This window comes from Corvus hawaiiensis, chromosome 6 (genome assembly GCF_020740725.1).
Source record: "Corvus hawaiiensis isolate bCorHaw1 chromosome 6, bCorHaw1.pri.cur, whole genome shotgun sequence".
Lineage (NCBI taxonomy): Eukaryota > Metazoa > Chordata > Aves > Passeriformes > Corvidae > Corvus > Corvus hawaiiensis.
The window spans coordinates 51,827,485-51,843,909 of NC_063218.1; the positions used below are offsets into that span (position 1 = coordinate 51,827,485).

At 37.7% G+C, this 16,425-nt stretch overlaps 1 protein-coding gene across 2 annotated transcripts in view; it reads right to left on the bottom strand.

Moving 5' to 3' along the window:
- The window catches only part of INSC (INSC spindle orientation adaptor protein), a 125,654-nt gene that overhangs the window by 40,892 nt on the left and 68,337 nt on the right, over window positions 1-16,425 (bottom strand). For both annotated transcript variants that reach the window (XM_048308393.1, XM_048308392.1), the window contains 3 exons: window positions 16,040-16,163; window positions 13,730-13,843; window positions 8,447-8,572 (listed from right to left, as the gene is read on the bottom strand). In XM_048308393.1, the coding sequence (XP_048164350.1) occupies window positions 8,447-8,572; window positions 13,730-13,843; window positions 16,040-16,163 (364 nt within the window). The remainder of the gene's footprint in view (window positions 1-8,446; window positions 8,573-13,729; window positions 13,844-16,039; window positions 16,164-16,425) is intronic.

Consider the following 16,425-nt stretch of genomic DNA (forward strand, 5'->3'; position numbering starts at 1 on the left):
AAGTTGATCTTGCACACTGAAGTGTACACCTCAATAACCTGGCATAGCCTGAGGACTTTCCTTTTCAGCTCTTAAAATCTATTTCAATGAAATTTATCTTTTTAAAACAGGAAGAAAAAAGAAATCTGTAGAGTCTCTTCCGCATCTCAATTAATAAAATTGAGGTATATAAAAACACAGAGCTGAGGGATAGATTAGAAGAGAGGTTTCTCCTCCTTCAGTAACTACATCTTGAATGGAAACCAAATACCAAAGTACACCTCATTCTGTCAGCTCTCACCTGCTGAACACTGCTCTGAAGCCATGAAAAACAGAGCAGTAGCAAGATTTACTCCCAGCACATCAGTGATAATACCTGAATGCCACTGCAGTGCCTTCTCTTGATCAGGTCTTGCCGAAACATGAAAAAAAAAAACCAATAAAACTGGGCTGCTTTGTCTGCTACAAAATTTTTGCATGTGGACACATTATCACAGATCCATGCTTAAGCAATACATCACTTCAAGTACAGGACAAACCTCACAAAGCCTGTATCTGTGGATGATGTGGAAGAACTCACACTAGAGGGAAAGGACTTAAAGTATTCATTGTTGGTTTAGAAGACAGCTCATTTTGAATTGACATACAAATCTATCCATAAATTGTTAACAAATTTATCAAATTACAAATAGATCTGTATGTAAACTCATAGACTGCGTGTTGCACTCCATTGAAAAGGCAGAAAAAGTGTATCAAAAAGATCTTGCACCTGTTTGACTTGACTCTAAAAGTTTTCCTTTGTGCCACAGCACTGTGTTCAGTAGTCAACAAATTAATATTTACTTTGTGAAATTTATTGCCATCAGAAATCTGAACAGACCAACAGATGTTCATGTCTGCTGGAATTTTTAGCAGGGAGTAGTTCTCTTGTTTTTTAAATTAAATTACTCACAGGTTTAAGGCTGAGTGCACATTTTTATGTTTGCAGAATCTGGGCAAGGCCAGATATCTAAATGAGGATCTGCTGATAAAAATTAGAATCTGTGTCCTCCAAAGCCCAAGGCAGGTATTCACCAACTCCTCAGCTAAGTTCCACATTGTCCTCCTTCACCAGTGTTATCAGAATGTTTATCTTTAGTGCTACACTTGCTGGCTCCTTTCTCCCTCTTTTAAAATCTATATGATTTAAGTGAAGCAAGGTTTGTAAGGAGAGGTAATATCTTTTATCAGAGCAATTGATATGTATCTCTTCAGAGCATCAGGACTACAACACAACCACTATAATTTCATTAGTCATTTTAACAGAATTGAAATAATGGCCATGACCTCAGCCAAAGCAGCTTGTGTAAACTTTTTCCTACAGACATCTGGCAATGTACGCATCCAATGTGTCTGTCTTTATTCAAGTCTACATCTCTTGAATAAGGCATAAAAAAAACCTTCTTGCTTTCCTTTTTGCATGAAAAAGTGAGTACTACCACAAAGTGAACAAATTTGAATCTGCTGTGTAACTGGCAGAAGGTTTTCAACAAATCAAACACTACTTCAGAGATTGGCTCCCACTTGGTTTTAGGCTTTTTCTTTTGTTGTTGTTGTGAGGTTTTTGGAGGGAGGGATGGGGGAGTTTTTTAAACCTCTTTTCACACTCTTTTTCAGTGTTCACAAATACGTCACTTCCATGACTTCCTTATTTTGCCTTAGAACTGCAGCCTGTTGCATCTAAGATGGTCAGATTCTGCAGTGACCTAAGAAGTCTTGTTACTCTTGCCTGGGAAAGTGCTGAAAGAGGCTCCATTTACTAATTACATGTACATAACTGTGTAGTCAGAGGTAAAACTTGAACCACCTAACACATATGAAGCCAGCACTTGAGGAAGGGCAGCTCCTGCACTCTCAGATGTGATTTAATGAATCTTGCAGGGGCTTTGACAGAAATGTAATTTGCCAAACACAGCACATTTTTCACTGCCAATTAATTAAACAGCCTTACTCAGAAGAAGTGTCCAGTAAATTAAAGAGCTGCAAGACTAGAACTTTACATTATCTAATTGTACCACAAACTCAGCTACTGAAACAGATATGCCTGGTTATCTAAAAGGCTATGTAAAAAGCAGCTTCAAAAATGTTGTTCCCCATGCTACTCCTGAAGTTTGACTTCTCTTTTTTTCTCATTGCTTTTCATTCTCACATGACTTGCACAATTACCCACTGACAGCAGTGAGAGACAGTTCCCAGCTCCAGCTATCAATGCCACCAACTTTCAGCATGCTGTGCTCTGCGTGTCAAAAGTTGCCAGAATTAGTCTTTAAAAGGTTATCCTTCTCCCTCAAAGTTCTGAAACCTCTTTATCCATTCCTGCTTACCATTTGTAACTTCACAAGTGTGATTTCAAAGCCTGGCTGCAAACAGCCATGGAAGATGAGCCAAAACAGTGTTCCAGGATGGAAAGAAGTGTGTTATGCAGACCAGAAGAGTTGATTCTCCAGCCAAAGGGCTGTAAAAGCAATACATCATTGAATCCTATCCACCTAAATCATTTCACATGTTTTTAGCACACAAGCCAGCACTCTGTGTTTTCAAGCATGCACAAAGTAAGTTTCCAGGCTCTTCCTGACCATGAAGCTTCACAGGTTTCTCCTGTAAACAAGCACTGCTTTAGGGAACCTAAAAGAATGGTACTCCCCTTTAGAAAACAGCATTAAAGAAGTGTTTGCCAGCATGACCCATGAAAAATTCAGAAAGGGTTGTAACACTGCACGTTACCTGTTTTTGTGGGAAAGAGACAAGAGAAGGGTCTCTAACAACCTGACACCTTCTAATGGCTTCTAAGAATCCTATATTATGTTGGTATTACCCAGCCTTGTCCTGTCTCACTCAGGAAACAGAATAACATGAAGTTTGACTCTCCATGAATTAAAACTAAATTTTGAAAATTATGGCCTTTTTGAAAATATTTTTCTTTAAAAAAAATCTCAATCATTTGAGTTCTTGAATTCAAATCATTTTAGAATAAAATAACTATGCTATTTTTTCATCTCATAGGCCATATAATCCCTTGTTTTGAAACTACTAAAATAGGCCATGAGAATTTTTCACCTAAGAAATAAAGAAACTTTAACACAAAGCTCTTCTCTGAGGAGTGAGAAAGGCTAAGAGGCTGAGGCAGACCTCTGTGCTTTCTGAGATTTTCTCATTGCTGGAAGTCCTCTGAATCAACCGCTATTTGCCATGATAAAAATCAACATTTCACTGCTTCTCAGAAAGCTGCACACTACTATTGCACTTCTTAAAAGAAGCAAACAACCTGCAGACATGCTTTTAAATGTAGCAGCCCATGGGTTTCTCCTATCTAAACTGGCAATCTCACATACCTTTCCGAGAAGACTATTATTAATAATATCCCTTGACATTTTGTATTTGGAATAATGAAATATGAAGGCAACTATATCATTCATTCAGATCAGGAAAATTTTCCATCCCTTGTACAAAGTTATTTCCATTGTATACCAGGTACTATGAAAATTAAAACATTCCTGATTGTGGAGCATTCCCATGTTGTGACAATGAAATCCGTAGGCCACCAGCTAACTTTTGCATTCAGCCTTTGAATTAGTGACTTTACTTTCATACCATCCAAGCTCTCATAATGAAAGCCCTCTCCATAACTCATGGAATGGTTAGGGTTGGAAGGGATCTTAAAGATCATCTACTTCCAACATCTTCCACTAGACCAGGCTGCTCAAAGCCTCGTCCAATCTGGCCTTGAACACTTCCAGGGATGGGACATCCACTGATGCCTTAGGTTTTAACTTTTGTATTTTTCAAATCCTGTACTGCCTAGTGTGTAACTCTGAAGTTTCGTGTGGCCTGTTAGCTGCTGTTCTCTCGTGCTGGTTAGACATAACAAAGCCTCTCTAGGTTTGCTCTTCAAGGACACCTTGATTGTCCCAGGCCCCAAAATGTGTAAACTAAAAGCCTCTGAAGAGGAGGGGTAAACTTGGGGTAATTACATCATGAACTGAAGTTATAATTGGAGAATTAACCCCGATATGCAAATGGACCAAACTTATAAAAGTGTGAAGAACCCGTGACCCAGGGTCCATCTTGAGTGGAGCCCCTCATTGGTTTACACTCCCAAGGTGTACCTTTGAAGGCCCTTCAAATAAATACCTACTGTTATTCTCTTAGTCTTGTCTAGCCTCTGTTTTCAGGTAGCCACTTCCAGGCATCACCACAACTTTTCTGGGAAACCTGTCCCAGTGTTGCACCACCCTCACGGTGAGGAATTTCTTCCTAATGCAGAGTTCTCACTTCCATCTCATTGTACAGTTACATGAACTTCAGTGGGTTTAGAAGATGAGATTTCACCTGAAGCAAAATTACTCCATGATTTTTATTGAGTTTCATGTTTGAAACTCAAAGTTCAAAGTGGTTGGAGCTGAATTAAGTAATCAACACACATGCACCCAAAAACTGTGAATAAGTTGTAGGAGGAAGCTCTGTAATGTAGATTTTACTTAATTCCCCAGAAAAGCTTGTTTTTTCAGCTGCATCATGGACAGACTACATTCCCATCATGCAGAAATTATTACTGTGTATAAGAATATGGTTATTCTAAGACTCAGAGTGGGTTCACAATGAGTAATAGATTTTTAGGTCACTCATGTTTTATAAGTCTTTGTAGAATTCATATAGTTTCCCAGCCACAAAAAAATATATACTTCGTACTTTCTTTACCCTTCTTCTTCTGGAGGTAATTTGATTTAGTGTGCTTTAAATGAAGGATTCAAAGTAATTTGTAATCTATTCCTAGGCAATTTTACTTAAAGCACAGTGATAAAAGCTGTGTCATTTGTTAAAAAGGTTTTACTAATGAAAGCAACAGCTGTTGTCACCCATGTCTCTGGATTATCTCCTCTTAATGAGTTGATTCCAGGTGTCTTGCATTCTGGAGTAGTTTAAATAATGTAAGTAACTGTACTCTGCACACTGTGAAAATTTAAGCAGCTGACTATTTGTATAATCATCCTGTTTTTGTGGCAGTTGACCCATGATCTAGGTCCCACCTAAGATGCATTTTTTCATGTGATAACATTTCACATGCAGAGTAAAAGCTGCAGTACATTTCACTGTTTGCTATTTAGTTCTGAACCAGCTCTGCAGCTCTTTTATTGCAGCAGGAAGTTCATTGCCACAGAAGCTTCAATGGAAAGCCACATAACTGAGCTTCAGTAGGGCAAAAATTGGAAAGCCATGCCTTTTAGCACCACCATCACCAGCTTTTGTACAGACAGCCCTGAAGCAGAGAAACTGCCACAGTTTTTAGACTTTAATGAGACTGTGTGTCAGCAAATGTATAGGAGACACTTTGTTCAGAGAGCTCTGCAAAACAAGGAATTAATGCAGCCTCAGGGGGGTAAGGGCTGAAGAATTGGTTTAGGAAAAACATGTCAATTCAAACACAAATCCCATTTCCAGGCAAGGTTGCTCCATGTTGAAGACCATGTCTGTTAGGTTTTATGTGTGTCTTGATAATGAAAGCATTACTTGAAGTACAGTTATTCCTAATTCAATTTCCAGGATATACATACCAAGATCACAATTTTTACTTTTTTGAACCTTAAGCACCACTAAATACACACAATCTCTCCCAAATCTGTGCCTCCAACAGTCCTTCCTACATTGAGGTGAATTAACTTCACAAAGCTCATTCATAAAGGTTCAGATATTCTTCTCTCCAGAACCCTTAACAAATCTTGAGAGCCAATCTCCCACTACATCATTGTATTTCTGTCCTAAACCTCAGGCACGACACACCACCAGGTCTGTCTGCATGTGCAGCACTAACATTGTTCTTCAGTTTCAGTCAAGCTCAGCTCTCACAAACTCCTTCCAGTTCTGGGTTTAGGGATTTTATCTATTTTCTCTATTCCCAACTACCTGTATTACTCATTGCCTCTGTATAAACTCTGAATGCCCAAATCAAGAACAACCATCTTTTCTGGTGCAGTGAGTTTTCCCCACAAAACTTTGCATGCTTGAGTGCCACAAGAGACAGATGACAAAGTTTACTTGGGTACAAACAGCTGTAGGAATAATATGTTCTGATTGCTTTTCCAGGGTCTCTCCACTCCACTCTGAAGTAGGACTGGTCGGGAAGCTGAGACCAAATAATAATCTCAAACCTGCTGGTGTCACAGTGGATTACAAAATTAAAGTGTATTAAACAACCAGACACCCAAAAGCAGCTTGAAGCACCAAAATTACCACTTGTTGAGCATAGCTTACAGAGAACATTTATTTATGCGGTTCTCGGGCACAAAATGGGACTATTTCTTCACTATTTTTCTACTTTAATTGCCTGATTTGTTACTCTTGAGTTCCTGGAGCTCTGCACTTCAATGTACAACAAAGTAAGAGTACCAGTATGTTATCACAATTCAGTAAATTACTTGCAAGTGAAATAAATGTTCCAAACTCGCATTTTAACCAACTGATTTTACACCATTGTACACAGAGCCAACTAGATTCACTTAAAAGAGGAAGAGCTAATCATTGCACCAACTACCTTATCACTGCAATTATAGCAAAGATCAGCTTGTTTATCAAGATGACAAAAAAGGTGATAATGGCTTTTTCCAGTGTGATATATTTATGTGTGGCTGGGAAGAACAATAATTTTTTTTTTTTTTAAATGGAAAGAAATATTTTTCATTAAAATAGACAATTTTCTACATCTTTAGAAATGGGCACTGAATTGGCAAGGTCAAAAAGCACTGGATAAATAAATATTCCTGATGTCTTTAGCAATTAAGCACCGCAATTACTGCAGAAAGTGTAGCAGTGTTTCATAACAAATTAGAGCTCTTGCTGCTTTCTTTTAAGTGGTCTTTTAAACACTGCAATGGCTGTGCAATTGAATACAGGGAGAAGGGCTTGCACAGGTTTTTGTTTGTTCGTTTGTATCTTGATTTGCCTAATCTGAATTGCTTGGTGGCTACGTTTGCTTTTTTTAATGAAGTTTCTGTCATTAAAAACCAAGTTCAAATTGCACTGATATTTTAATGCACTAGGTGGCATAATGATATTCACCAGCATCCAGATACTTAGTTGGAGAAAAGAAGCCACCCTTTCTGCAAGATAAGAAGTCCTATGATAACTTTTGTAATTACAGGATTGCTAATACTTTTACCTCTTTTTTGTGTTCTTTGGAAGAGTGCTTCAAATTTTGAAAGAAAAATCTATTCATATTTAAAGAAGATGCTTTAAGAACTGAAATGCCATGAAGGTAGGGATTTCAGTTAAGAATCCTTTAAACACTACTCCAATGCCAATTGTGATCAAGTTTACCCTAACCAATTTTACTCGTGGCCAACATTAAAGCAGATCAAAGAAACATGAGTTTGAGAGTGTTCAATTTTTCTGGGATTCGTGTTCCATCAGCTTTGATATGGGCCACATTAAACACATGTTGGCGCTGCCAGGAATTGGACCGGGTGACTTAAATCAATCTTTTTCATTTCCAACTCTATTAACTCTGCCATTATAGTGGACATAATGAAAGATCCTTTTAGACTGATTCTGGTGTCAATCTGAACCAGCATTATGTCAAAAAAAATTTAAGTCATCTTCATTTACTGTAAACTCAGAGACTTGCTTTTGCTGCAGGTGTTCGGTCACAGTTTGCTTGAATTCGGGGCAGTAAATTACAAGACATGTCAATGTAAAGAGGCAGTGAAATCATTTATCATTAACTTGAAGAGGCCATAATTCAGCTGGGGAAGATGACTGTTTTATGAAATACAAAGGATGAGATCATGATTTAGTGACCAGAAGTGTTCGTTTTCCAAAACACAGCAGAAGGTAGTGAGTGTGAGAAAGGAAAGGAGCCTAAAGAAGTTGCTATAATTTTATCTGGATAATTTTTTGGTGTCGGCCATCACAGTTAAAAGTGGCTTTTATGAAATCTGCTGCTGATTAGTAGACGCATTTTTTGATTGACTAATGACCATATCTGTCCCACTTCTTTCTGTGCACTACAACTCTCACAAGCTGCAGCACTGGCACAAGCAGGAGCCCTATCAGAGCATCAGGAAAGAATTTAAAGAGGTATTAAGCCTTCTGTCTTTTAAGGATGATTTGAAACAGTGGAGTTTCTGAACAAACATTCAGAGAGTCCAGAAATTATAATTTGTCTAGTTTGTTCTCTTTTTTTGATGTAGTTAGTAACATGTTTACCTGCTTCATAAAACTATCCTACTTAGAAAGCTTATTTGTGCAAGGATAATAGCATAATGCTATTGCTGGGACTAATTTTGTAAAGACTGAAGATGTGTTCAGCACTGAAAAGGTGAGCATTATATGGAACACAGTATCAAACACCACCAAATTATCAATTTCTGGAAGAGATTAAAGACAGGGCTTCTCTATTTATGACACAGTCAGTAAAGAATCCGGAAGTGCCTACCTTTTCCAGCTGGTGCATCCCTTCCTCTACACAGCAAATTGATGCCAGTGTTCTCAGGGTCTGGGGATAAAGGCACCTGAAACAATCCTGGCGACAGATCTTAAAGAGAGAAACAACACCTCCTTCCTGTAGGGGAAAAATGGAAATCAGGAAAACAGCACTGGAGGTTTCCCTAGTACTTAACCAAGATTGGGCTGACGCATGGATTCCTTTAGCAGTTTATCCAAAATAGCTATAGCAACAACACCAACAAAGAGGGTGTTAAGCTCACACAGAGAACTCAAGTGGATTAATGCTTGTACACTAAGTGATGGAAAAGTAATACAACCTCAGTAGGAGGTGTGCTTAAGTGATTGACTTCTACCAATTACAAGCTCCATTTAAATTAAACCTGACATTCCTGCAAAAGTTACAAAGAATCATCAATAGGTGGCAATTAGAGTGACATTTAAGTGATCCTTCAGCCATATTCTATTAGTATAAAATAGATTTTTATTGTCATATATTTCCCATTCCTCTAATTTCTGAGCTCCACATTATATTTACTTAATGCTAAAATTATGAACCAGAAGGTCATATGGTTGAAGAGCTACTGAAAATAAGGTGGAACTAGGAGTCAAATGTTAAACAGACACAATCCATATCTTCATCCTCTAATAAACAAAATTTTCATCGCTAAAAGCTTTTCTTTAAATACAACAATAGTGACAAAGACTTGTGTACATACTAGGGTAGCTATCCTTAATTAATTTCCAACACAGCTTGCAAATACCTTTTAGCAAATTTCACATAACAAATAGAAATATAGTTAAATGCCTACAATTGCTGCACTTCGTGTGGTGGGGTTTTTTTAAATTATTTTTCATTTCAAAATGTTGTGCTATCAGGTAAACTACATATGACTTTTATGATGCAAAAGCAGACGTGGTGAAGAGGAAAGCATTTAAATTATTGACGATGGATGAAAGTTCTCAGACTAAAGTATTCGGATTAGAGCAGTAAATCAAAAATAGTTGAAATCATGGACTGTGTTAAAAGTGCACCCTTTTTTTAAGCTTGTTTCAGTAGATTCTGTTTAAAAATATATTTAGATTCACATAAGTCATCTATTTTTTCCTCAGCCATTTTTTCCCCAAGCATTATTTGAAAGCTCAACAGGTTATACTCACTTAAAACCTCTGGGCTACAATTCAGACTTTACTCATTTCCAGAATTCTATATTTCTGTACTAGGTCTGCTTGAATACAGTAGAGAATAATAGAGGAAGCAAAACCCTCTGTTCAGTCTAACAAAAAATTCACACCAAGTCATATAGAATTAGACAAAGTTAACTATTCAACACATTTTCCAGATAGAAGTTTTATATCATGTCTTTGCACAAGCATATGGAATTTCTGTGACATCAGTGAAAACAATGGGCTTGCTGAAGTTTGTTAGGAGTAAAACTTATTTCTGGAATTGCAAGTGTTCACGTTTCTGTTATTTTTTATCTGGTACCTCAATATATAGTCTGATGCAGAAAGATATTTCTGAACCTTTAAAGGAAAAAAGAGGCAGTACACGAATAAAAAAGTTTCAGTCATATTTTTCCTTCCTCAAAAGGATACCGATATTTCACCCAAGCAGTAATTAAAGTGTCTATCAAAAATACAGGGAAAAAGGTGTTGCATTATCATTCTCAAGCCAGAGGTAACAGGTTTTTGGTTTTTTTTTTTTAAATTTCATTATCAATTTGAATTTTCCCACAGTTCAAAGGAATCAGGGATGATCTAATCCTCTGCTTTAGCCATAATAAGCAGAAGTTTGTGGACAAATCTAGTAATGCTCAAGTGATGCTGGCACATTTGCTTCAAGCCTTCTCTATGCCAAATGGGTGCCCTGATTTTGCCTCTGATGGACAGGAAGTGATTTATCACCGCATTTGTCAGGAGGAGATCTGTACTCTTTATTTTGTGCCTCATGTGCCATTACTAAGCTGTAAAATATTGACCACGAGTAATGAACCGAGAGATCTGTAAGTGAAATATTGGACGGGTGGAAAATGCTGAGCCTCATTCCTTGGCTTGTCAAAAACCAGTCCCCTCACTGGGATCGGAGCAGTTCTCAGACTTTATTCACCTTTTTCAAGATTCATCCCCTGTATCTTTTGCAGTGATGCCAAACCATTCCATCTGACAGGGATATACACAAATTGGTCAAGTGGGTAAACATTCAGAGGAAGAGAAGGACACTTGCTTCACTACTTGATGACCTATGTCTCTCCTATATTGGATTAACAGGAATTCAATTTTGTGGGATGCTGTTCAGAAGGGCTAGGTGTAGGTCACGAAATCATCTGAAATGTAATCAACAAAACTATGTGAATTGAGTGAAAAAAGAGGGGAAGCAAAAGGCATCTAATTCTAAGGTGGAATATTTTGCAGTTTCAGACTGAAATGACACAAAGCACAGTAAATTCCCATCAAGGCTTTGACAGCTTTTATAATTCTTTTGATAGATGATCTCCAAGAAGATCTTCATCATAAATACTTGTTAGAAAAGGAATTGGCATATCAAGAAGGTAAGGCAAGATGCATTAGAAGCTTCTCAGACTAAGTGATCTGCTGCACAGGAGTAAGGAATTACAATAGTCAAGTATTCTCCAAAGGGGGTTCTATGAAAGTATGAATATCTTCATTTTGGCTTCTTTCTCTTTTACAAGCTTATTATCACAGCACTCTGTTCAGTACAGTTGGTATTGGACTCTATCATCAGTATAGTGGATTTTTTAAAAAATACTATTTTCTTTATCACTCTATGACCTATTTACTGGAACTAAGAAACAGATTTCTACCAGTTCTTCTGATCGTTACAAATCCAAATTTATTTATAGCCCTTTCGCCCCAAGGAATGCTAATTTTCTTATCTTGTCCGTGCTACTACTCATTTTTGTTAGAGACCTTAGGTTTTATGTCTCTGACAGCTAGTGAGAACTACTACTGCCTGCCAGGGTGAGTCAGCAACATGATTTTTTCACAGCAGATTACGAAGTTACATGCTAAAAAAGAAAGTGTCAAAGAATGCCTGTAGGTGGAATAAAATTACAGGTGATGCTTCAGCATTTCATAGACTTTCTTAGTTTCTGTAAAATATTAGCAGGTGATGGGGGAGAAGGAGAGAGAAGACTGAAACCCTCAACAAAATGTGAAATAGACCAGCTCCTGTAATTCTGCAGCTTTGCAACAGTATCGTGGGGTTTTTTTGTTTGCACATTCTAGATATTGGTGTGCTTTAGAGCTGTAATTTATAGCTTGGAACAGGAATAAAACTAAGAGCACTGTTCCACAAGATCACACTTTGTCATGGAGAGTAAGACTTCAAGGTTACAGGAACAAATTTGTTAAGGTTTGCTTTCACGGTAAACAAATATTCAACATCTCTGGCTAGTTTTAAGAATACTATGACAGCTCTCAAGGGTACTACAGATTCTGTAAAAGATTTTGAGATCTTTGCATGACTTCAATCCTTTTTCACCCTCATAATGACTGAGAACAATTACAGATTTTACAGATTATTTTTTAGTTTATTTTTTTTCAAATCACCCTGAATTTTTCTGTCATAGCTAACTAAAACCAGTGCCCCTCTCTTCCTTTCTGCTTCAGAGATTGTGATGCCTGTCACAAATGAAACTTGAATTACAGCACAAACAGTATTTGTGTGTTACTTGGTCAAAAACTGTAAATGCCAAAAAGTCTGCAAACCATAAATAAAAGCATACTTTATTCGTATTGGGAGCTTTTGGAAAGGTGCAAGTTAACCTCCAAAGCAAGCAAAGCTCAGTGCTATTAAGTTTCTTTGTCTGAACAGAGCTCTTTGCCCATTTGACCAATTTGAAATTCTGGTCTGTTGCAGTTCCTCTGCCCCCTTGGTCACTGATGCAGGTAACTGAGGCAATACAGAGGGTGAAGGATAATGGTCAGTCTGGACAAATGCATTTCCCAGTGCACAGGGCAGACAGAGGCACGGGACAGGTTATGCAATCACTGCTGTAATTTGGCAGCCAAACACCACTTAGGGTTCTTTGCATAAGGGGATGCATTTCCTCAGTTGTAAACCTGTGACACACGCCCAGGTTTTAGAAATATATTGGTTTAGTGATTTATGAAAGGTCAGACTTCACTTCTGCTAAATTAAACTGTTATGGAAGTTGTAAAATGATAAAAAGCCCAAGACCAATTTTCTTTAATTTGTTAGTTCTGCATTTTCTCAATACTCAACATTTTAGCATTGTTTTTGGGTACCACTGAGTGGAGCTCAAATACCAATTTAGAAAAAAACGGACTCTCTCAGGTTGTTGCCAGAATCCACTATAGGTTTCTGAGTCTGCCTCATTCTCAGGCTTCAGATCAGAGGAGTACATTTTGTGGTGTAAATCTCCGTCTAAAGGCACATCAGAAGTAATGAAATGCTGCTGTCTAACCCTGTCTCTGGGTAGGACAAGGAACTGGCACAGCACTCCACAAGCAGAAGCTGGGGGAGGGAGGTTTTCCTCTTTCTGCATGCCCTGTGGTTGTGCTTATCCCATCCTCATCAAGACACCATGTCCCACCTTTCTCACTTTTTCAAGATCCAAGTGTCCTCAAAGGTGCAAACTCTGCAGGGATTTCCAGTATCACAGATCTTGGCAGAATGACTCATTTATACCAAAAGTTAGCACCAACTACTCAGTAAATGAGAACACACATTGGCAGAAGTAACTGCAATGATGGTCTTTTGATAAAGGATAATTATGGGTGTGAAGTATTTCTACATTTGCATCTTTAATAATATCTCTAACCCCCCTGTACACACAGCTGAAGAGGTCTTGCTATTTCTCTGCACAGTCTGCCACAGCCATGGCCAACTGTAAAGTTTTTCTCCGTTTACACGGCTGGTATTTAAAAAGTATTATCAGGTGAGACACTAAAAAAGTTCCCAAAATGATGAAGGGAGTGATAATACCTCAGCTGGCACAAAGACAGCAACTGAAGCAATGCTGAGAAGCCTGTTGGAGCTAACCATCCTACTGAAGCTGCTTGCACAGGTACTGGGCTTTATTAAATTAAAGACTGAGGGGACGTGGTCCTCTTTAGAAAAAAAACCTCTAATACAATAGTTGCAGTGGTAAATTATGTAGAGTAAGAGTTGCAAAAGCACCACAAGAAGAGGAAAAAAGTAGTTTCTCAGAGTAAATTTTGTTGCTCTTCAGTAAAATTACTTTCTTGTATGGCTAGTTTGCACTGGATTACTCCATATATCCCTCACCTTGGCTATGATGCGGCAGAGGTGAGCACCTTCCTGGGCAAGGCTGAATAAACTGCTGATGGCCGACTCCATGACGTACAGACTGCCCGAGAGCTCTATCTGCCTCAGCAGGTTCTGGGGGATGCAGGATAAAAAACTTGGAGTCAGACTGATAACACACATTTCTCACTGCATTTGAGTAGATGTAACCAAAGATAGTGATATTCAAAAATAAATATTAACAGAGTGAGACAACAGGTACATGTGTGAGAACATTCAGTACGGTCTTCAGCTATTTAGTAAATTGTTATGGCTTTTGGTCTGGGATTGAACCAGAATTATCAGAAGGCAACTAATTTAGTTAGTGTAGAAGCTGAATCACATGGTCATACAAGATTTCCACCTTATTGATAAGGAATATTGCTACACCCCTTCTTACACTACCTTCTAAGGCTCTGGGTTCATCACTACTCTTAGTCAAAACATCACTGACAAATAGAGATTCTTATAAAGAAACATAGTTTGTTTCTCCAATATATGAAATAGATTAAATAGTTTTATCTTTGTAAATAATTATCTTGCTTTTGCATTTGTGCCGCTGCAGCTTTAGAGAAGCACAGCTGTGAGAAGACCATAAAGTCTATTTAATTTTGTTTCTGAAAAAAGGCATAGACTCATTAGAAGAATTAATTATATTTGCTAGGAGGAGGAAGGTAAGCATTTTTGTATTTAATCCAACTTTGGAAAAGCGCAAGGAAGTATCCCACATTTTACACTGTTATTTATAAAAAATTCAATTACCTTCCCTCTAAGAGGCTCTGTTCTTCCACCTTTAGCATTAGAAGAATATTCCATAAAAAACATAGCTTGAGTTCACATTTTGATATGAACCTATCCTGAATAAAATCCTGATACACTGATTTGAGAAAAAGCTCTTGATACAATTTAAGATGAAACCTCTCACACAGACACTTAGTCTGCTTCAGAGCAGCAAACTACCCCCAGACAGTGTGTTTTTATGGCAGAAGTGGGCACATAGCCTGACTGAATGGCTCAGAAAACTCTTCATAAAATTGTTTTTATTAATGACTTCTAATCCAAGTCCTTCAGCCACACAAATACACACAAGATGATATGAAGTCAATAATTCCATTCCCTTAAAAAAAATGGAGTAGGATTTCAGGTGTATCAGTAGGTGCCAAGATGCCCAAAGGCAGAAATATCAGCAGTGAAGAACTGCTCTTCAGACTGAAAAGAATAAGCATCTTAACAACGGCAACCTACTCACTGAATTTGAAATATGAAAAATTATTTACACACTTCAACTCATACATTTCATGTAGCTCTCATAGATCCCACCTGAAGAGCATTAGCAAGTAGCTTGTTAGTTTGACTGTAATTCTAAAAATGTATTTGGGATATTCTCACCTCCTGGTAATAATCATTTAAAACCAGAAGGGATATTTCTGAAACAACCACAAATTTTTTTGCCATCTTAACAGATTAGGGTATGTTAAACTTTAACCAATACCATGCATTAATTTTGTTTTGGCACTGTAATAAATGCTATTTAACTATTTGTGTTCATTAAACCTCTCCTCTTTTTCTGCAGGGACAACAAAAAAATTCAGCATAACATCAGTCTAAAACATGGACACATTAACTGAGCAGAATTACTTTTGAGGTTTTTATATGTGAGGAAGATTAGAGTATGGATTTCTACTGAGAAAGAAAGAAAACAGTGTAAGTCAAGATAGGTTGGCTAGACTCGCTACTGTTTCAATAATGATCGAATGGAAAAACAATTAACTTATTTGAAGCCTCAGAGAAATTACTCAGTGTATTTCACAGAATCAGAATCACAGAATGGGTAAGGCTGGAAGGGACAACCAGAAGTCATCATTTAGATGCCTTGCAAGAAAGAGACATCAGGAAAAATAAGTAACATGATGAGCCACAAGTTCATTTTGTTCAGAATTTCAGGTTATTGCAGAATTTGAGAATAAGAATACCTAAATCTCATTGCAACATGTGTGAGTTACTGATCATAAGTTTGTTGAAAATTGAGAGCTGTAATTCTAATCCTTCTCTTAATCACAGAATTATAGAATGGCTTGTGTTGGAAGGGGCCTCTAAAGACATCCTGTTGCCATGTCCCTGCCATTAGCAGGGACAACTTCCACTAGATCAGGTTGCTCAGAAGCCCCATCCAACCCAACCTTGGATCCTTAATGGATGGTTATCCTCAAGATTCAACAATTTTGGAAGACCTTTTTGGTTTGTTTTTTTTGTTTGTTTGTTTTTGGGGTTTTTTTTTTACTACAAACAAACCTGTGTTTCATGTGTCAAAACCAGCTCTATCAACTGGCCAAAATACTGGGCAACAGTAGTGAGTGTTTCATTAACACAAGATTTCATGGACTTCAGTATCTCTTCATCTTCAGTCTGTAAGCACCTGAAAAGAAAGAGAAAGAATAGGGATGAAGGAAGAAAGGATGCAACAGAGCTGATTGTCAGAGGTGAGGCCCATGTTAATCACGGGGTATAATGGGAATTGAGCTGTTCACAAGGACATTGTCTTTGTGCCATTGGCATCATTCCAGATTTTAATCAAAGCTTTGCCTACACATGGTAAGTACACCATGAAAGGATAACAGTGGACACTATTGAATAATTTTGGTATCACAATTTACCTCACAGACTGCAGGCCAAATTTT